Source organism: Lotus japonicus, chromosome 4 (genome assembly GCF_012489685.1).
Source record: "Lotus japonicus ecotype B-129 chromosome 4, LjGifu_v1.2".
Lineage (NCBI taxonomy): Eukaryota > Viridiplantae > Streptophyta > Magnoliopsida > Fabales > Fabaceae > Lotus > Lotus japonicus.
The window spans coordinates 19,648,683-19,670,721 of NC_080044.1; the positions used below are offsets into that span (position 1 = coordinate 19,648,683).

The window sequence follows — 22,039 nt, forward strand, 5'->3', positions numbered from 1 at the left end:
TTAGGGATGTTAAGGGTGGTGTTTTGAGAAGGGTTTAGGAACACCAATCCTAAACGTCACGTCAGTTGTGTTTTAATTTGAAGAAGGTCCTACGTTATGACAATGGAGAGACCCGGAGGATTAAAAACATTGCATCATCATCATCACAAACAAGCTTGGAATCTTCTATCCACGATCCCTTGTTGTTGTTCTGTTCTCCCATTTGAATAAACCCAAACCCCTTCTCTTCTCCCCATTTTACTTCCAATCCAAACCTCTTCATCTTCCACAATTTCCTCTTCCCTCATGAAATTTCCTCCCATTTCCTTTCCCTTCCTTCTCCTCTCGCTCTTACTCTTCAGCTTCAGCACCGCTCATGATCACGCACCAAGCTCACACCTCACGCTTCTCCATGAAGAACGCGTCAGCGCACTTTCTCGACCCTCATCCCGTTCTCTTCTCTCAATTCCTCCGTGAGTTCTCAATTTTACTCTGATTTTGCTGTTTGAATTACACTGATCGGATTCACGGCCATTTTTTAATTGACAAATGAATTGATGCTAACTAAGCCAATTGTGCTGATTTGAAAAGCTTAATTACACTTTTTGTCACAATAGTTTCAGGAATGCTTGATTTTTGGTCTATATGTTTACTTGTCAATTGCTTAACTAAGTCCTTCTACTTTCAAAATTGAATAAATTTCATCCACATGTTAACTTGTCATCCCATAATTAACCAAAAAAGTTTACATGTATCAGTTTTAATGTTGTAAAAGTGATATAAATCGTATGGAATTGTCATTCACCTAAAAAAAATTGTGATCAGACATTAAGCCAATGGTGCTTATTTTAAGTGATGCTTAAGCAACATGAGTTATGCATAGAAGTCCTGTTTTGAAGGTTGTTTTGTAACAATCTTACTTTTTTGTGTTGCTCAGTGGCATTCTAACCATGTTACTTTTTTTTTATTGGTATGAGGGTAAGGATGAGTGAGAGAAGAGGGGAAAATTGAAACCAGGAGGAAAAAAAGGAGTTAAAAGGAGAAAAGAAAATTAAAAAAAATTCTTCATGGCAATATGGCATACCTTTCGTGCAAGAGTTAGAAATGGCTTTTTGTATCATTCAGCTTTTTCCCTTGTTTCAACTGGTTAGTGGCATTCTAATTTCTAATGCATGTTGTATTATTTTAATTGGGGTTCAAAATGCTTGAATTGACAGTAAGCCAGCAGCTACGGCGCTGATTGCCACACTGGATGGGACTATACATTTGGTGGAAAGACAGGAGAGTGGTTCCGTCAGTGTGATATGGTCATTCTCAACGGGTTCGCCAATATACAGTTCTCATCAAGCTCCTACCGACAAGGATGAGGGTCTAGAAAATGCATCTGCAGCAAAAGTTAGCGGACTTGTGGAATGCGGGGATGACTGGTCTTTGCACATGCACGACAAGCACTTTGGTAAAATGGTATCTGTCTTGTCATTAGCATCTATAAAGTGTAATTGTTGTATTGAAGCTTTTCTGAAGTCATGGCTATTTGATGGTGGTTAAAGACATCTACCCTGAAATTTAGCAGTTTCTTGGGAGTTACCTTGTTCTTGATTGTACGTGGATGGAAATTCGCAATATGTTCAACTTCAATTTTGTATTTTCATTTGCATGATTTAAATGTGTTTTGGTTTGAGTTGAAGGTTGTGAACAATCTAGGGTCTATTGGATACATTTACTGCCTGTTTGTTTAATCTTATGAACAAGATGATTCTATGAAAAAACTTTTTCCTACCACTTTTTCTTTTCTTTCCAAAATCTGTTGTTTTGAACTTATGAGAAAGGCAAAACAACAGTTTTTTTAAGAACATACATAATCATTATAACATTTTCTATAACATATACTCTAATTAAAAAACATTTCTTCATTAAAAAAAGCACAAGCAAACTGACCCATGATTTCAATCCTCCTTCAGCAAAAGAAATAAAGGCCTTTTTATAACTTAGCAAGAGTTCAGGAGCATTACCTGTTATCTGATAGAAATACTACAAATTGTGTAGCATTGTTTGATTGAAATTCAGTGTCTTAGATTGAACTCATGCTTAGAAGTTGACAAGAGATGCTTGAGAACTCATTTGATGGTTTAGATTAGAGGGAGAGTAATGGAGTTCTCAGATTGTTCCTTTAACTGTTGGTTTTGCGACATGATGTAGTTGTTCCCACACTAAATGTAATTTAATTTTTTTATTTCTTTATTACATTTTTCATGCCTATAAGTGAACAGAACAGAACAAAACGAGGACATAGTTTTATTTGCAGCCTGCATTGTTGAAACATTTTCCTGCTATGGTGTGTAATCAATAGCTACTTTTGGTTAAACTTTGTCTGATAATGTATAATATTGGCTATGGTCAATTGTGAGACATAGCTTATTCCTTTTTACCAAAAAATGTGTAATATTGGTTATGGTCACTTGTGTTTCCAAGCTTATGTTTATTTAAGTGCTGTTTTTTTTATGAATACCAGACTTGATTTTTCATTAATTTGTATATCTTGTCTCCAGAGAATCACAGAATCTATTGCAGAATATGTAGCTCGTACACCTACCTTTTCAGATGATGGAGCAGTTACACTTGGATCCAAAAGAAGCACTTTATTTGAAGTTGATGCTAAAACTGGATCAATCGTTCAAGTTCATGCTATGTCTGGTTTTGATAATGCTTCTGCACCATGGAGTGATGACAGGCAGGATGTTACAAATATCCTCAGTGCAAAGAAAAAGGATCTTGCTGATCCAGTGAAACAAAATTCACGACAGCTGCTTCTCAAGATTTTTAGGACAGATTATTCTCTACAATCTGTTGGTCCCAACCCAGGAAGAGTTCTGTGGACTACAAAAGTAGCTGAATTTGAGGCTGTATTATTATGCCAACATACTTCATTTGATGTAGAAGATGAGTATGATTCTCACAGTGGCCTCAATTTTTCGATGCCATACCCTTGTCAAGAGATACAACAAGTCTTCCGCCTGAAAAAGAATTTTCTGTTAGAACCTTCAGTTGCTGGCAGATTGCCTAAGGCCTATCATGAAAATGATATGCTCTCAATGCCTACCTCAGATCCAATACTTCCTTTGCAGCTTGATAGATTTTTCAATGGTCATGATGGTGATTTGATGCTTCCTGCAGCTATGCCACATTCTTTGCCTTCTCGGCAACCAGAAATCAGCTTCCATGATAGTGATGATAATGCAGATGTGCTCCTTCATCCTCTCATGGAGATTAATATACCATGGGCAGTTTATTTGAGCAGGATGTCATTTCTATTACCATTAGTAATAGTTTTTCTGGGCTTTATTTTCTGTAGTCGTCTGAATAAGAATCAAGATATATTGAAGGATCAAAACAGCGAGTCTGAATTAAAAAGTTCACCTGCTAAGAAAAAGAGAACACGTAAGTCAGGAAAAAACAATGGCACTGTTGACAAAAAGGATAAACATCTATCTTCAGAAGATGAGGATTTGGTGACACAAAAGGCTACTGGTGGAGAAGTGTGGCAGAACAGTAATCAAGTTGATGGAAGAAAAATTGGTAAATTACTTGTTTCAAATAAAGAAATTGCTAAAGGAAGCAATGGTACTATTGTTCTTGAGGGGATATATGAAGGTCGAGCTGTTGCTGTCAAACGTCTCGTCAAGGCTCATCATGATGTAGCTTCTAAAGAAATCCAAAATCTCATTGTGTCTGACCATCATCCAAACATTGTCCGATGGCATGGGGTGGAGTATGATCGCGATTTTGTTTATCTTTCTCTGGAACGTTGTACATGCAACTTAGGTGATTTGATTGAAATTTATTCAGATATATCAGAAATCCCCATGTTCAGGAAGGACCAAGCTTTTAGATGCTTGATAAGGGCACAAATGGAGACAGGGAAGGATAATACTCAAAATCTATGGAAATCAAACGGCTATCCATCACCTCTGCTACTAAAATTGATGAGGTTGATATTATGTCTTCTTGATTTAATGATCTATTAATAGACGTAATACTGAAAATTATATTAATAAACCTGAGTTGGCGGTAAAAGCTATTGCATCAGGTTGAATTTTGAAAATTCATAGGTGAAATAGGCACTATATAGTTGGCAAAACTCCACCAGTACCAGATTTTGCTCACAACTTAAATGCCTGATGCTTGGAGGAGTGGTATATTGCCCATTAAGGAGGATTGGGACTATTTCTAAGAGCTAGCATGCACTTGATGTTTTAACTTTCAACTTTTAAATTTTTAATTATGAAGCTTTGGGAAATATTTATTTAATATAGTTTGAGATTAGAAGCAATGGTTTTATAGGATACTTGTGTTTTAGGCTTAGAAAACATACTTGCCACTGTTGACAGCAGGAGCATTGGTGCAACTAAGGGAATAAGACTATGAAAGAGATGGCTTATAAATGGGGATGTTGGATAACATCAAAGGTTGAGGTAGATTTGGTTAGTAGAAGAGAGTTGACTATATTATTTAGGCATTACAATGTAATAGGATAGTCTTAGGGGATGATGGGACGGGTATCTAGGAGGACATCAAATCAAAGGGTAATGAGATATAGCCGTAAAAGGTTGGAGGAAAGAATAGCAGTGAAATAGAAAAAATGACCATGAGTAACCCTATTTGGTTTCCATTTGGATTCTTCTAGTTGATTTGAGTCATTTGAGGTTAAGACTTAAGATAAGTCCTCATCAAATGAAATCTCATACTTGGATGCTCACTTTCTAAGCTATCTTTGGTTTTCATTTTGCTACACAGGGATATTGTTTCTGGGGTTGTTCATTTGCATGAATTAGGAATTATACACCGAGATTTAAAACCGCAAAATGTTTTAATAATCAAGGAAAGATCCTTATGTGCAAAACTCTCAGATATGGGCATTAGCAAACGGCTTCTTAAAGATATGTCTTCTCTGGGTCATAATGCTACAGGTAATTACTCCATAAAAGAATGAAGAATTTATTTAAGTTTCCTTGCATTTTCCATGTGAATATCCAATTATATTTGACATGCGTGATAGAACCCTGATTTTATTGATAGAAAACCCTAATTCCCAATTGGAAACTAGGGAGAGATACAAGAGAAAGGGATACCAAACACCCTTCCAAGCCTAAGAGAGAACCACTTCTCTCTCTAAACCCAATTCCTAACTGAATATCAGAATGATTAATGTTCTCTAACCCTCTCTTATTTATAGGCACAAGCCTAACTAACCTCTAACTAACTATCTAATAAGTCCCTCACTTAACTAACTAAACCCTGTGATAAGTGAGTACCTATCATGCGACAAGTATCCATTGATTATCATGGTGATTGTTAGCCATCTTTAATTATCTTCAGATTATTTAAAAATGACTTAAGCTTATCTTTAACATATATAAGAATATCACAATTTATTATTGAATCAATTGGTCATCTAGTTGATCAAACAACCTTAGGAGTTCTTTCCTAATTTTATTTTTTCCCATGATTTGTTTCCTTAGTGGATTCATGGGCTTTACTTGTATATCCAACAGTGTTTGGTTCTAGTAGATTATGACCTTAGGTTAATTTTAGCCGCAAGTGTCAGGAGTTTTAATCCTGAAGTTGTCACTTTTACCTAACCAACACCCATGTCAATTCCCGGTCAAAAACAAAAAACAACTTTACTTGTATTATTAGTTATTACTTGATCTTACTACGAGTGTAAATAGGACATTGGTCAGTATCTTGCATCACATCATTTCACATCGTATCAATCCTATCTCATCATTCAAAGTCTTATTTGTCTGGTTTTGTCCTTCCTTACATGAACCCATGTGTTGACTTTCCAGCTATGTTAGCGGTGCCAACATTATTTTTTCAACTATTTTTCTTTTGTTACTTTGTAAAAAGCTTAAAGCTTAGTAATTTAGCTCGAGGGGAAGTGTTAGAATATTACAAATTAACTTTCATATTTTGACAATGTCTTGACATATCTTCAACATATTTTAGAAGATAATTAAAACTTATATCAATTAGTCAACTAATTGAGGAAGCCGCCTTAGGAGTTATTTCCTGATTTTGTTTACTTTCCTAATTTGTTTCCATATTAATCCAATCTCATAAAGTGGAGCCTTGGCACAAACCTCTGCAGTTGATCTCATGTGACTAGGTGGTCAAGGGTTCATACCATGGAATCAATATGGCCACTTACAATAGACCCATTCTTCCATATACCCCACATTGATGGGAAGTCGAACTTTATAGCTCTAGATTGTGCCATCAATCCAATATTAGATCATTTAATCTTATTTTTCTCCTATTCTCCTTTCCTACCAAACCCTTGTAATTTTAACAATGATCTATATAGTATTGTTCATTGACCTTTTCCTTTTTTCCCCTCCTTTTGTCAGCTTGGGTAGCCTGCTCACATTTTAATTTATTAGACTATTATTCTTGCACTAAAATTTACTGGCTCAATTGCAGGTGGTGGGAGTTCAGGTTGGCAAGCACCAGAACAACTGGTTCAAGGCCGCCAAACACGGGCTGTAGATATATTTAGTTTAGGTTCTGTCCTCTTTTTCTGCTTGACTGGGGGAAGACATCCATTCGGAGAACATCTTGAGCGTGATGTCAATGTTGTGAAAAATCGAAAGGATCTTTTCTTAGTGGAGTTCATTCCTGAAGCTGAGGATCTTATCAGTTGTTTATTAAACCCTGACCCTAACCTAAGGTAAATCATTCTTATTCAATGTGTATACTTGAGAATGGAAACCTAATTTCTCCTATTGACATCCTGTTTTCAACTTGTTACAACATGGGCATTGACTCGCCAGCCACTGAACTTTACCATTTCTCCTGCTTCTGTTAATAAAGCCACAAATATTATCAATTCACTTGTTTGGATAAATTGATGTTAGGGGGATTGCCGGATAGCTCCTTAATAACTGGAAGTTTATATTTGATGGCTATGAATGGTGTTATTTTCTGGCACTTATTTTTGTGATTGTCTGGTTACAAACTAACAATTTAATTTAAGAAATTATTTCCTTTATTGTCAGGCCAAAGGCGATTGAAGTATTGCACCATCCTTTTTTCTGGAGTTCTGAGATGAGACTTTCATTTTTACGTGACGCCAGTGACAAGGTGGAATTGGAAGGTAGAGAAAATGATTCGGATATGTTGAGGGCATTAGAAAGCATTGCCCCATTGGCCTTAGGGGGAAAATGGGATGAAAGGATGGAGCCAGCTTTCATTGCTAACATTGGTCATTACCGGCGATATAAGTTTAACAGTGTTCGAGACTTATTGCGGGTTATGAGAAACAAGCTAAATCATTATAGAGAATTGCCTCAAGAAATCCAGGTTCGCTCTTGGACTAGTATTTGCTAGATTTATGTTTTTGGTCTTAGGCTTGGCAACATGGTAGGTTGGGGCAGTTTTTGCTTAATTGATAAACATATTAATATTTTCACCGTCTCTCTTTAGAATTTAATTAACCAAGTGAACAGAATCCAAAAACATCTTAATCACTAAGAAGATAAATAGTCTCGACTTTTAAACATCCCAGGAGTGTCCACACCCCACACACACCTTACTTTTCTTTATCTCGCTTTTCTTATCACATCACACTATATATCAATTTATCACCTGTCTCGTTTTAATTTGGGGTGGCCAAAAAACACTTTCAGAACATGAATAACCATTTTTAATATTAGAGGTTTTTTCATTTATGGGAGGTGGTGGCTTGACCCTAAACTCAGCAACCAAGTGTGTCCACAGGACATTTTTTTGCCAAAGTTCTGAGTCTACAGGATTTAGGCCCCGTTTGGAAAAACAGCTTAATTAAGCACTTATGGTCATAAGCGCTTATGACATAAGTCATAAGCTATTTTTAAAAATTTATTGAAATAAATTAAAAATAAGCTGTATATAAGCATAAGCTGTTTTTCATAAGCTATCCTGATTAGCTTATGAAAATAAGCTGAAAATAGCTTATGGCAGACCATAAGCTGTTTGCATAAGCTCTCCCAAACACTGGTATAAGAGCTTATGCTGTCAGATATGCTCAAATAAGCTCTTCCAAACTGGGCCTTAATAACCCTAAATGACATCAAAACCAATGGGTCAGATTGGGAACCCATGGTGTAGGTACAATTTGCCTGAAGAGATGAGGATTTACTAAAAAGGGTGGATCTTTTGTTCCTGATTAATTGGTTGACATGTCCATTGTCCAGAATCATGTTTAACAACTTGCATCCTTCATTCTTGACAAATTAGCAATAATTGATTCTCATGATTTCTGATATGTCCCTTACCTTTATTGACTATGAGTGAAAAAATGTGTCAGCACTGCCAGGTGGGCCCAGTTATTATCCAAAAATGTCCTTAGAGTCAAAGTTGAAGTTTTCTCATAGTGGTCATAGATGACATGTTGACTGTGAGTATAAGGAAGTACAAGAGTGCTGGGTCTTATGTGCTCACCTTCGATGATTCAGTTATTTTTTAATAGTATGTTTACATTTGTAATTTGTTCTTTGCCTTGATGTGCCTGGCTAGTATGATTTAGTTTCCAACTTCAATTATAGTAATACAATTCGCTGAAATTGTATGAGCTTCCCTGTAGATGACACTTCTTGATGCAGGGCCTTTCATATAAAATGTCAAAGTGCATCTTACTTAATATATGGTATAATCTTCTAGTAGGATAAACTTCTAAGATACCAAATAATTAGAGAATGGTAGTAACTCATGCACAAGCTGGGCGTCTTTACTCGTACTCTTTATGACATGAAGTTTTCCCCGTCCATATGTGTATGACTTATAATTTCTTACTGCCTTTTCAGGAACTTGTAGGACCTGTTCCTGAAGGATTCAATGACTACTTTGCAAGTCGGTTTCCTAGACTCTTGATTGAAGTATATAAAGTTATATGTATATATTGCAAGGAGGAAGAATGTTTTCAGAGGTACTTTAACAATGTTGATTAGTGCCTTGGCCATCGTTTTGATGGTTTGAAAATATACCACAATGGAAAAGACTGGTTACAGCATGAAACAGATGATGATGTGTTATAAGTTGTAATGTAATCATGTATAGATATGCATGTTGCCCATGATTAAATGTTGATTAGTGCCTTGGCCATCGTTTTGATGGTTTGAAAATATACCACAATGGAAAGACTGGTTACAGCATGAAACAGATGATGATGTGTTATAAGTTGTAATGTAATCATGTATAGATATGCATGTTGCCCATGATTAAATCTAACTTTTACGGTTTCAACTCTTCACTAAGAATGTGAGAGTACGTGTCTGATTCAGGATCATACTATCTTGAACTGTTGGCTCAACAAATGTAATCTTTAGCAATCGGAAGATTCAACTTTCAACTAAATATATTTCAACATATCATGCAAGGCCAAGAAGACACCTAAGGCTTTGTTTGGGAGTTTTTTAGGAAGGGAGGGGAGGGCAAGAGAGGGGGAAAGGGGTAAGCCCTTCCCTTGTTTGAGAGTTCTAAATTCCCCAAGACCTCCCAATTTGGGGGAATTACAAATTACAAAATACAACTAAAATGGTAAAAGTAAATAAGCTAAAATGTAAAATTGATGAATGTCAATTATGCAAGAGATCGATGTCCCTTTCGGTTTAGAAAAATTTTAAAATCAAAACTGTTACATTCGTTGTGTGGTATTTCCATTGCTTTCATGGTCACTCAACACCCTTCACCACCATGGTTGTCATATGACACTACCACCACAGCCGTCAATTCCACCACACAACACCCTCCAGTCCTCCACCACTATCTGACATCCTATGTTGTAGGTCTCAGGTGAAGTTGACAATGATAGATGGTGTCAAGCAATGGTGATGGTGGAGGGTGCTAAGCAGTAAGCAGTGACGATGGAGGGTGTATGATGGTGGTGGAAGGTGTTAGGCAGTGGTGATGGTGAAATGTGTCATGAAATGACATTGCATGATGTCGAGAGGCGATGAAGGGTTACAATTTTTGCTAAGTCGCGATGAAAGAGGTGGATGATGATAGTAATGGTGGTGGAGAAAGTAAAATACTGGCAGTGATGGAAGGTTAGTGATGGAAGGTGTCAGACAATGAGGCGAAAGTGGTTAATGACACTAAGAAGACGATAAGGGGGTACAAGGTTGGTGGTAGTACTAGAGGGTGCAAGGCAGTGATGGAGGTGGTGGAGGATTTTAGATGATAACAATTGTAGAGGATGTTGAGCGGTGGTAGATGGTAGTATTATGTGGCGAAAGGGTGCCATGTTGTAAGGTGGTAAAGGATCCGAGACAATAGTTGCAATGAAGGTTTCTAATAGCAGGTCCAAACGAATTCCAACTAAGACAGTTTGGTTGGTGGACTTTGTTTAGTTATTTTGTTCTTTAGCCCGATCCTAGATAGTTCTACAGATAAAAGGAAAACCCCAAACATAATGAAAAAACAGGAAGAAAATCTGAGCATTTGCTCTCCATATTTTTGTGTTCTTAGCTTAGTATTTTTTTTTTCTGTATATATTAGAGTTCTTATAACTGCTGGAAGAAGTCACCTTCTACCGGTTTCCATGCGACGATGGAAAGTGTTGAACTATGGTATCAGTGGTGGGTTCAGAAAGAGGGATGCAGAAAAAACATATGAACATAAGTGACATACTTGGAAAACTAAACTACAATCAACCTTTTAATGAATTTTAAATCAGGTTGAAATTGTTTTGAAACCATCTCCAAATTTACCAATCATATTTTATTTTCAAATTAAAAATTGAAAATTGAAAACTAAAACTCACAAACAATCACCTTGAACAACCACCAAGAGACCTACTAACAACCAGATTATCTCTAAATATCAGCTATTATGCTACACTCCACGAGATGAGAATCCACAATTAGTATGCTGCACTCTAAATAATAATGAGATGAGACGATTTGGTTCTGAATCATGTATTCTACATGAACCATAAGTAGGATTTAAAAAGTTAAAAGTTGCAAAGGCACCTTGTTGCCCGCTTTCGTATACTACAGTCATACACAAATTGGAACATGTTACATATATATGTACTAAAAAGGTAACAAAAATGATAGTAGAAACCTGCTATAGGGAATGAAGATTGAAGAGTGATGGTGAAGGAGCTAGCAGAACAGGGTACAAAATTATGTGGAGCAAATAATAGGCAGTAGTAATAGAATGTATGGTTTCATGATTTGCGCAGAATCAACACATTTACTCAGAAGCTAAGACTTGTAGCTTCTAACCAGAATTGATTCTAAAGCATTTCACCACCGTGGAACCAAACATGCTATTAAGTTAGACTTCATTAGCTGAATCAATTCTGCTTAACGACGAGAGAGAAAATTCTTTATTGGAGATGATGGATGATCCAACCTCACTTGTGCTTCTATATGATATCCTCTCCATTTGTCTTCTCTTGGAGCGGGTCTTAACTATCTCTTCTTTTTCATCAACAAATGAAAGAAAAGTTTGCAATCGTGTAGATCCTGATGCGCCTTGACCAGAAGAAGACTCAAGTTCCTCCGGGCCGTGCTTCTTATACTGCCGCAGGGTTTGAAAAAGATATATGAGTAGAGCAAGTAAACATGCCAACCCACAGACTAAGTAGAGGCCCCAAAAGCTTCTGAGATTGAGCCTATCCACTTCAAGCTTTGCACCTTGTGATAGGCAAGCTCTCCGCAGAAGCCATTTATCATGGATCCTTTGCAAATCTCCATTTTCTGCCAATTCCAGAATTGCAGTTGACATGTCAAGTGCTAATGGTGAGTCTCGTGGAAAGGCCTGTAGAAAAATGGAAAACAAGAAATGGACAGATACTATCATTTTTTGACAACTAAAAAACAAGGGAACCAAACCAACAATAACAAGGGAACCAAACCAACAATTAAGCATGGTAAAGTAACCTTGATCAAACTTTAAAATGTAGGGAAGATAATGTCCAGACAACTATTTGTTACCATTTTCGATTGAGAAATATTAGCAATTTATTCTGTAAGACTCATTTCTCAACACATTCTTTTTTTATTAGTTGAAATTCATGATTCGGCCAAATAAGGAGCATGGTCAATCAACTTGGGGGTGTGAAATATGATTTAGTCGATAGTCGATACCACATTCCACCCAACAAAAGGAATGTGTTGGATAGTTTGTCGCTATCCTTTTTCAAAAAGAATAGCAAGTTGAACTCTTTTAGTAGTTAAGTAAGAAAATATGCTCTTGCAATCTTGCAAAACATAGTGAGCTTAATAACTACACCGACAGTGTATTTACGCAGACGTCCAATCATACTATCTTACCACATCAAATTAAAATTAAAAAAAGCAACATGGTAAGATGGAATCAGATTATAATAGCTTTAGAGGAAGCAAATCAAATTGTAATGGCCAAGTATTAAGGAGAAACTTACAAATCCCCAACCATTTCTGGTGAACTCCTGGCCTATAACACTAAAATCGCACCGAGTCGAAAGGAAAAGCTCTATGTAAGCACGCTCATCGACATATGCAGCAATACCACCCTTATGTGGACCTTTTTCCAGTGCCTTGGTAGTTTCTTCAGGGTCTTTTAGAGGAACTAGTCTGGATTCATCAATACCCATTTCCTCAATTAAATAAGTTCGAGTAAAAGAACCCTGCAAGTAGCCTATACGTTCTTTGCTACTTATTAAACTTTCAATGCCTTTAACAGGTGAAGAAAGTTGTTGTACAGTGAGGATTGAAGTCAGGCTTGCCGTGTAACTTGAGTTAATTATTAGAACTACAAATAGCCATATAAGCAGCACAAAGCGACCAAGAGTGCTAACTGTATTTTCCCCTGCACAGTATAGAAAAGAGCTAGTTGATTATTATTTCAAAGTAGCTAGCTGCCAAATGAAACTAAAGAAATGACACTTACTGTGAGCAAAGAACATAGTTGAAAAGCTAAACCTGTCAAATAAAACACAAGGTCAAACAGAAGTCATAAACATATCCTGAGAGCTACCAGAAAACTATAACATTGATATAATTTTTGCATGCATCAGCAATAGATTGGTTCGAAAAAGGTTTAGTATGGTGAGCCATAGAAAAGGGAGGAGGAAGAAAAACTGAAAAATACCAGATTTCATTACCACAAAATGGTGACAATTTGTTTTTTGGGAGGTCCCCTAAACTCATCATTCAGCCTATGTTCTAAAATCCAAACAACAGCTCCCACTAGTAGGAAAAAGATAGCTGTGACAGTCCACATCATTGGTGTAAATGGCGTCAAAAATGCCCAAGCATTGGATTCTGTCTTCTTAACTGATGCAACTACCACTAGACCTGATTCAATATATGGCTGAGTGAAATCCACCAGCTTTGTTCTTTCTGTAGTAATTGTAATGTCACCTACTGCAGCATCAAAGACCTGTATGGTAAGAAGAAAACTGGTCTCACAAACGTACCATAAAACATCCCAAGAAACTACACAACAATGATTGGAACGATACTCACGCCCGCAGTGATAAGACGCACAAGCTCAGTGTTACTAGGATTACTCTTACCATCCCCATATGAAATAAACTTATAGGGGACAGCATAGGGCAACAAGTTTGCTGCAGAAAGAAACACCTCAATGCAGAATCCCTTGAACATGTCAGTGCCTTGTACTTGAGAGAGAAATTCGCGATAACTAACCCTTTTCGGCACTCCAATTTTTAGCAGTCTTCCATTGTTTGGAAAAACCCAACCGCGGGGCTTCTGGGTTGTCTCCCCTGGCCAAAACACAGGGAGTAGTTTTTTATTTGCGCTAGAACGATTAGCTGGTTTTGAGTAAAGTGCTTCTGGAGGAACAACTGATAATCCAGAGTAATTAGACCAATAACCGATCCTTCGTACCCCTGTTCCGATCACATTGATGATTTCATATGCTGGATTAACAAGGTTTCCATCAGAATCATAGCTGAATGGACCTGACACCCCGGTCATGTTAACCTCATGAATACTTTTCCTCAACAGATTTCCTTGATTGAAGATTTTCACAGCATCAAGATGCATATTGCCTCCTTGCAGTGCAGATAACTTTGGATCATGTGAAAATGTAATCTGGTTCCCTTGTTTGAGAAAAGCATCAAGTGCATGAGCAAGGGCATAAACAGTGTCATATGCAAAGATACCATAAGTACTTAAACCAAGGGGATAATCAGTCTTTCCACTAGTCAAATTTGCCCACCTAGAAACAAACCATCTTTTGAGCTTCGAATCAGGTGTGTACATACGAAAAGTAACAACTCCTTGAATCGTATCCATTTCATCCGGTGAGAGGGGACTAGCTATGTCCAGCCAACTAGACAGAAAAGTAGTGGCAATCCAGACATACCCATTTTCCATCATTCCAAGAGACTTTGCCACACTCAGCACTTTCGGACCCCAAGCAGTACTTGTGTGAAGAACTATAACTCGGGATTCGGCTAAAGCCACCTGAACAAGCACATCAGTGATCTCCTCCCTGGTCGCCTCAGGTGTCATTGCCGCTTTAAATGAGATCTTGCAACGTCTGTCAGCAAGCTTATCCCCTAATGAGCCGATCCCGTTCCTCCCATGGTCATCATCACCATAGACAGCAATAACCTCTCTCCATCCAAAGTGGTTAACAAAGTCTGCTATCGCGGTCATTTCATACATGTCACTAAAAGCAGTTCTTATAAAGAACGGGAATTGAAGCGAAGAAAGGGTAGGGTCAGTGGCTGAAAATGATAGCAGAGGAACTTTGAGCTCGTTCGCTATATGAGATATGACATGAGCTGTTGTAGAGGTCTGGGGGCCAATTATGGCTACGGTGTGTGTTGCCATGAGCTGCAAGGCTGTTACACAATTCATTTGCAACAAGAATTACAATCTGTCGAACTAGTAAGTAACTTTTCTAGCTAAAAAAGTTGAGTTCTTAAGTTTGAACACACAGAAAATAGGAGTACTATGGAGAACACAGTAACATACCTTCAGCAATGCTCAGAAAACCTCTGTATTTGGAATCTTCTTGCAGTGAGACCCTTAACTCAGTTTTACCAAGAATTGATGGATCAGAATTTACATCTTGAACAGCAGCATCAACAGCAATTTTCACAATTCTACCAACACTGGTGTTGAAAGAGTAGAGAACCCCAATATTGACAAAAGCAGGTACTGTGGAATTATCCATGGCAACAACCCCATTTGAAGAGAACCATCCATTGGAGAGAACCACCAATACCATAACAACCCAAACACAAATCATGGTTCACCCTGTTCAACAAACAAGAAAAGCAGCATACTCAAAAATCAAAGCAAAGAACAAAGATTAAGAAAATATGAAGCTAAACACAATCTTGTCAAAGTGTGAATAAAGCTCACAAAGTCAAGCATAAATAATAACATGGCAATATACGCAAAGTGTGTCTGAAAGACAACCAAGACGGTAAAGTATAAAGCACTAAGGCACCTCCCATTAAAATAAGGAAAAAGAAAGAAAAAGAAAAATCAGATTGCAAAGGGAAATAACAAGACTTTATTCAGAAAGATGGAATGCACCTGAAGTTTGGCTCACAATATAAGAACTGACATCTATATTGGGTAGCAAAATGGTGCAGAAACCTCTAATGGCATGTTTGGATCAACTTTTCTGTTCACATAATCAATTATGAAACCAAAAGCTACTCATAAAAACTTCTCTTTGGCTTTAGAATCAATTCAAGAAGCATTTCCAAACATTTATGAATGCTTGGTTCAACTTGAGCATAAAAAGATAAACTTTGCACGTACTAAAACAAAAACATCAACTTTAAGCAGAGGGAAGAAGAATCAAAAGCAGCAAAAGACCAATAATAGAATATTAGAGAAAATTCAGGGTAGATCTTCAAAGGAGGTATTAATGATGGTGTAGTGACTGAGAATAGTATCCATAAAAATTAAAAAATAAATGTTACCCACCTGCAAATGTCCTTTCCTTTTTGTTTTTTATTAGAGGACCAAACCCAAAAGTGGCCCTTGGCATCAATGGCTTTGGAGTTGGAGTGGTGAAGGTTCATGTAGGAGAATGTCCTCATTCAGTTGAAGATAATATTGGAGAATGGCACTAGACACTAAAACACAAAGTGGGATTGGGAGTGTGATGTGAACTTATGTTCTTGGAGGGATAGGGATATGTCCTTTAAGTTTAACCCACTGTTTCTGTGGATGTTAAACAACACAATTAGAGAGAGGGGTAGGTGTGATGGAGTTGGTGGCAATTACTGCAATTAAAATGGATATTTTGGTGGCAAAACGTCAAAACATAAACCCCGTTTGATTGGTTTCCATAAAAAAAATGAATCATGAATGTGGTAGTTTGTGTATTTTTTCATAAGTGTGTTTCAAAAAAAGATTTTTTCTAAAAATGTGGAAAATATATTTACCAAAATGCGGACAACTTGACTTTGACGTGGCTGGTGGAGGTGGATTTGAGTCACCCCACGTAAATTTATTTATGAATTTACGTCACCCGAAGCAAATTCATAAGAATTCACGTCTCTCGAAATGAATTCAATGATGTGATAGTGAAATCAGACATGAATCTTACGAGGATTACGTGCATTCCTTAGTGACCAGGAATCTTTGGGATTCTACTAAACGAAGCAAATTCATAAAGGAATTCACTTCGGGTGATGCGAACCCAGCCACCGGCCACATCAGTGTCAAGCTATCAAAAACACCTTATTACGGTAAATATGATTTTCCCCCTTATTTTGTTAAAAAAAAATCACATTATTCAATAAACATGCAAACTCATATTCGCGTTGTCATCGAGCCTAACCACTGAGTCAACTCCTTTTTTGTCGTGCCAGAGCTAGCACAACGAGACTCATCTCGTCATCAACGAAAGAAGATGAAATCGTGAAATTGAAGGGTGGAGAAAGAGAAAGAGAGAAGATAAAGAGGGCGAGATCTAGAGATTTATTGATGACTAAAGGGTTCTGGCCATAGAGACTTATTGATGAATGGGAGGCAAGATCTGGAGATCGTGTTTGGCAATCAAAGAGAACAGTAATGCAAGTTCTAGTGCCTTTGTTTCTGAACAAAATTTGGAGATGAATGGTTGGGAATTGTGTGCAGAGTTACTTAGCAAATAATGATAATAATATATAAATATTGACTTGATTGTAAAATGTATGTTTTATATTGGTACACATCATTTCAGCTACCACAACAAACTCTTAATATTACATCATATATACATTTACAGACCTCACCTCACAAATAATTTTATAATAATTTATAAAAAAAAGTTTAAAAAAAGGTAGACATTTCAAATAACAATGTCAATGTAATGATAAAATAGCCAATTCGCATGAAGTTAATATAGATATTTTTGAACATTAGTTTAACAAAAACTTTTTAACTTCTATACAAGTACACCCTCCAGTCACTATTATAAGCAAAAAACAAGTTTTTAGATTAATTCAATAAATGATATATCATTTATAAAATGAATCAAAAAACTTGTTTTTTGCTTATAATAGTGACCGGAGGGTGTATATAACAATATTTCAACGCTTCATGGGTTTTAATATGAGATCTTTCCGCCAATTAGGATTGGCACAATTGATTATAAATTTTATAGTTCTAAATTTAACTCTCACCTCTTTATAAGATGATGGTTCTCCTTGGGGAGATTTCTTTGTCGATAGTTTGAATTTTTTTACACAAACTTCTAAGAGTTTAAGGGATCTTCACCGTCAATGTAAATTAATTTTATATTGTCATCCAATAACACTATATCACGTGGAATGAACAGTTACATTCGTATTTGATTTTAATTAATGGTTTAGCGAAATCAATTGATTATTGTGTTAATATCTTCCAATTAATTTCGAAGGCGTTTAACATGGACCAGTTTTTCTGGTCCATGGTTGCACCACTCTCCTTTTGACCTGCTATTGCAGGTTTCCCGGTTTTAAAAAAAAAATAAAAATACATATTTATTAATCAAGATATTAGAGTATGATTATTGATTAGTGAACTAGTTAGTGGATAAATTATCCCAACCCAGAAAGCTTCACAAGTTCTGCAGATTTTTCCGTGGAGGATGGCGGCGAACGACGGCCCGTGGCGGCGCTGTCGCCGGAGAAGAAAAGTAGTAGAGGGTCTTGTTCCTCTCTTCGTATAGAGCACGGTGGTAGTGGTTTCCTGGCGAGCGGAGGCCGGAGGAGGGAGATATGGTCAGTTGCAGGTCGGAGGCTCGCCGGCGGAGGGAGGCGGAACGGAAAATTTCTTGAGGGGTTTTGTTGCGGACGGTGAGGGGAGTTCAGTGGTGGTGTTGGTTTCTCCAAATGGTGAGTGGTTCGCCGGAGATCGGGGATTGAATATGGCGGCGGCTAGGGTTTCGTGGTGGCTCCGTTGTTGCTTCGTGAAGGAAACATGGAGGTATTGGTGCTCGCGGCTAGAACAGAGGAAAAGGAAGGAGAAAACCCATTCACGCCGAGAAGAAACAAAACCCAGAGACAAGAACGATGATGGTATGCATGAGTTGTTGTGGCTACTCTCTTTGCATCGTTGTGGCTACTCTCAAGTGCAGACCCTCCTGTCGTTCTACCTCAATTTCAACCACGTGATCAAGGGAACACTGCCCGGATGTGGAGAGGCAGCGCCCACCACCAAGACCATGCGAACGGGATAATTCTATTCCTTGAAGGTTGCAAGGCTTTTTGGTAGTTTTAGTGGCAGGTTTTAGTGTACTTGATTAGTGCTATGCTTTTGTTGAATTGCTGTGTTTAATACCCATGGTCTCTTAGACCGTTCTTTGTACATTCTGGAGTTTGGCTTCAGCTTGGATTAATGAAATGACATCAACCATTGACAAAAAAAAATGAGATTTCATGATTTGTCGTTCACAGATCTGGACATCACTGTTTCGGGGCTTTGGTGGAGGTGGGTGAGAGGGGAAGAGGTGAGGGTGGTGGTGAAGATGAACTAGTTAATGACCATTTAATTTGACCTAATTCAATTACCTAATAATTAATTAAAGATTAAGAAAATATATTTTTTGATTTTTTTTAAAAAACTTACTATTGTGGGTCAAAAGGGGGTGGTGCAACTTTGCACCACCAAAAAGTTGTCCATAATAAATTTTTCCATTAATTTCTACCAAATAAAAAATAACTTTTTTCTACAAAAATTAAAAATAAATGTGACTAATCATGCTACAGAACATTATATGATTGAATGTGACTACATATCTATCTATTAAACTCCTATGAAAGAAGCCTATAAAAGTTTTGCTTTCAACATCATGTTGTTTGAAAGAATGTGCGTTTGGCCACAAGAAACAAAAACATTATATCTCATGTGTTATGTATGTATGAATCAAATTGGTATATTAATCCTTGGTTCTGTTGCGACGATTGGTATATTCTGTTTACATAAAAAGTTTGTTTAAAATTGATTTATAGTTGATGCAAATTTTAATTTGTGTAATATTAAATATTTTTTCTGTTCAAAATTTTTTTGGTTCTGACAGATATATATATTTTTATTAAATTTCATGTAAGTAATAATTAATTTTCCAAACAATTATCAGGAATGTTTGAAAGAATGAAAATGAAAAGAAATAAAATAAAACGTATGAATACAGTGACTGCATGCCCTCATTTTCCTACATGATTTTTGGCTAATGGCAAACGGGCCCTCCTCCGCTATGTTATGGCTATGGATGCTGACTGCAGAGAGTCTCGCTTGGTCGCTCCACCCAACTGGATAGGGACCCTTTGCATTGCGCCACACATAACCTAATTCATTCCATTAACTTGTTTGGTTCTCAATTTGAAAGTCTGTTTAAGCCATTGAAATTCGATATCGCACATTTTAATCCCCAAAACATGAAACACACTTTGGACCTTCATTGAATGAAAACAGTTTCAAACTAAAAACCAAACAAACACTTAAAGAAAAAACAAAAACTTACAATGACATGGAGAAATCAAGAAGGTGCTTATGTGCACCTCTATATGCTTATGTGCACCTCTATAGGAGGCAACTCTTAATTTTTATATTATTTTTTTCAATTCTTTTTAGTGGTTTATAAATTTACTTCTACTTGTTTTTTAAGAATGAGTAAATTAGTAACTATTTTTTATTTTTATAAAAATAGCAAAATGGAGAGAAAACATTTTCAAACTACTAGACAGACACTAGTGACATGCTGGGGAGGCTAGCTCAGGCCCACTCCTAAATAGAAGCGTCGGTAGATCTTTCCAAGAAGGATTGTGAATTCATAGCTATAACTTGTTAACTTATGCCTTCTAAAAATAAGTGAGAATACACTTTCTTATATTCTCCGCTAAGCAACTATCTTCTCAAAATATGGCTTTAGAGGCAACTATCAATAAAATATATTGACCTATTTAAAAATAAAATATCTAAACTATAACGGTATTCAAGTCACTCGTGATAAATATGTCCCTTAATGAAGAGGTCGTCCAAGGAGAAAAGGTCACACACGGTGAAAAAGTCGCTCGTAGCAAAACCTCTCAAGTCTCATTCAAATCTGTAAGCCCAAATTTTGCACTCTAAACCTAAGTCTCCGTTCGGTTAAAAATATAAAAATAAGAGTTTATAATTTGAAAAAAAAAACATGTTCAAATGAATTTTACTACCGATGAGATCAGCTGGATTTTATTATTAAATAAACTATACATGTAATGAATTTCTGACAAATCTGAAGTGTTAATTCTTTAGACTTATATACTTTTTTCTGACGAAGTTCTTTAAAAAAAATTGAAAGTTCTTTAAAATTATACTTGTTTTTTTTTTCTTGAAACAGAAAAATTACACTTGTTTACTATTGTATAATGTACGGATAAAATATATAATTTTTTTATAGGAAGGCGAAAGTAACTACAGATTAATAAATTTTAGCCAATTTTCCAAGTGTAAAAAAACAAAAAGAGTAACAAATTTTAGAAAAAAAAGAGTAATAAATTTTAACCAAGTTGGCCTAAACTTTGGAAGAATTTTGGACCATTTGTTGTACTAAAGAGAAAAAAGAGTAAAGCAACAATTAAGGTCTGTCAGGGTGGACTTAAGCACCCCAATTATTTAAGTCGGCTGTTGGAAATTAATTAGTAACTAATGTATATGATTAAAAAAAGAACCTACTGCGAGAAACTTTTGCATGATAAAACATACAACACAATTGATATCCGTGAGACTAATCTCTCAATCTATTTTCAGTACACTAAGCAATACTGATTAATGAGTTTTTCTTCCCTTTGTAAGAGTTGAACATCAAACTCTTACGCTCTTGAATAAATGAATGATGAAGTGCTAAACAATTAGCATATGTGAACTTAGGGGAAGCAACTTATATTGTATTATATGTATTATTTTATTTCTGATTCAATTTCTTTAGATCTTATCTTCCCATATCTACCGACCATTGCACGTTTGGTATTTATCCAACTTTGGTAGGTTGAAATCCATTCTTTGAAGTAGGAGTCTAGGCTAATAGTAGTAGCTGCCATATTTTAGTCCCACTGGGATAAAAACATAGAAATTCAACCACTTTTATTTTGGAGCAATATTCAACACTAACCATATGTCTTGTGCAAAACCATCATTATTATCAATGTGTCTACTTATTAAAATCATTGAAGCTTATTGGGCAGAATCCCACATTCACCTTCACAAACATGAACTGTTGAAGTAAAAAAAATCGGATTTGGATCCTCTCCGTCCAACTTCTCTCCATCCCCTCTCCATCCAAAATCTGAGCCATCGATTTTAAATTTTAAAGGTGAAGATTAATTCATGTTTTCTCTCTCTTCTTAAATTGATCCAAGCCTTTAAATACAATTCATTTTTTCTCTCTTCTTAAATTGATCCAAGCTTTTAAATTTCAAAATCAATGGCTCAGATTTGGATGGAGAGAGGATGGAGGGAACATGGATGGAGAGGATCCAAACCCAAAAAAATCCATTGGCAAGAATAACGGAAAAATGTGAAACTAAAATTAAATAAGTTTTAAATTGAAGGTAGCAAAACGAAATTCATAAATAAAATCAGCTTCT

The 22,039-nt window shown here is 36.4% G+C and overlaps 2 protein-coding genes across 4 annotated transcripts; one reads left to right on the top strand and one right to left on the bottom strand.

Moving 5' to 3' along the window:
• The first annotated feature begins 64 nt into the window (after positions 1–64).
• On the top strand, positions 65–9,261 carry LOC130710778 (serine/threonine-protein kinase/endoribonuclease IRE1a-like). The gene is made up of 7 exons (XM_057560133.1): positions 65–452; positions 1,197–1,443; positions 2,529–3,967; positions 4,774–4,946; positions 6,463–6,709; positions 7,038–7,341; positions 8,823–9,261. Exons 1-7 carry the CDS (start codon positions 286–288, stop codon positions 8,964–8,966), a joined length of 2,721 nt encoding a protein of 906 aa, XP_057416116.1. The 5' UTR covers positions 65–285; the 3' UTR covers positions 8,967–9,261.
• A 1,657-nt stretch (positions 9,262–10,918) lies between these two features.
• LOC130710777 (glutamate receptor 3.6-like) lies at positions 10,919–16,096 on the bottom strand. Of its 3 annotated transcripts, none has more exons than XM_057560131.1 (7): positions 15,927–16,096; positions 14,958–15,242; positions 13,476–14,824; positions 13,112–13,389; positions 12,898–12,929; positions 12,410–12,816; positions 10,919–11,784 (listed from the first exon to the last, which is right to left on the bottom strand). In XM_057560131.1, the coding sequence occupies exons 2-7, from the start codon at positions 15,232–15,234 to the stop codon at positions 11,299–11,301; spliced, it is 2,829 nt and encodes a 942-aa protein (XP_057416114.1). In that variant the 5' UTR covers positions 15,235–15,242; positions 15,927–16,096; the 3' UTR covers positions 10,919–11,298. The 3 variants fall into 3 exon arrangements, with proteins under 3 accessions (XP_057416114.1, XP_057416113.1, XP_057416115.1); XM_057560130.1 differs by lacking the exon at positions 15,927–16,096 and adding an exon at positions 15,528–15,868; XM_057560132.1 differs by lacking the exon at positions 15,927–16,096 and adding an exon at positions 15,351–15,489.
• Positions 16,097–22,039: the final 5,943 nt, after the last annotated feature.

Bases quoted from the DNA above. Each gene is read 5' to 3' on its own strand.
- LOC130710778 (XM_057560133.1), top strand. From the start codon at position 286: ATGAAATTTCCTCCCATTTCCTTTCCCTTCCTTCTCCTCTCGCTCTTA. The intron at 453-1,196 runs GTGAGTTCTCAA...TTGAATTGACAG, and splicing joins TCTCTTCTCTCAATTCCTCC to TAAGCCAGCAGCTACGGCGC. The intron at 1,444-2,528 runs GTATCTGTCTTG...TCTTGTCTCCAG, and splicing joins ACAAGCACTTTGGTAAAATG to AGAATCACAGAATCTATTGC.
- LOC130710777 (XM_057560131.1), bottom strand. From the start codon at position 15,234: ATGATTTGTGTTTGGGTTGTTATGGTATTGGTGGTTCTCTCCAATGGA. The intron at 13,390-13,475 runs GTGAGTATCGTT...CTTACCATACAG, and splicing joins TGCGTCTTATCACTGCGGGC to GTCTTTGATGCTGCAGTAGG. The intron at 11,785-12,409 runs GTAAGTTTCTCC...ATTTTTCTACAG, and splicing joins CCAGAAATGGTTGGGGATTT to GCCTTTCCACGAGACTCACC.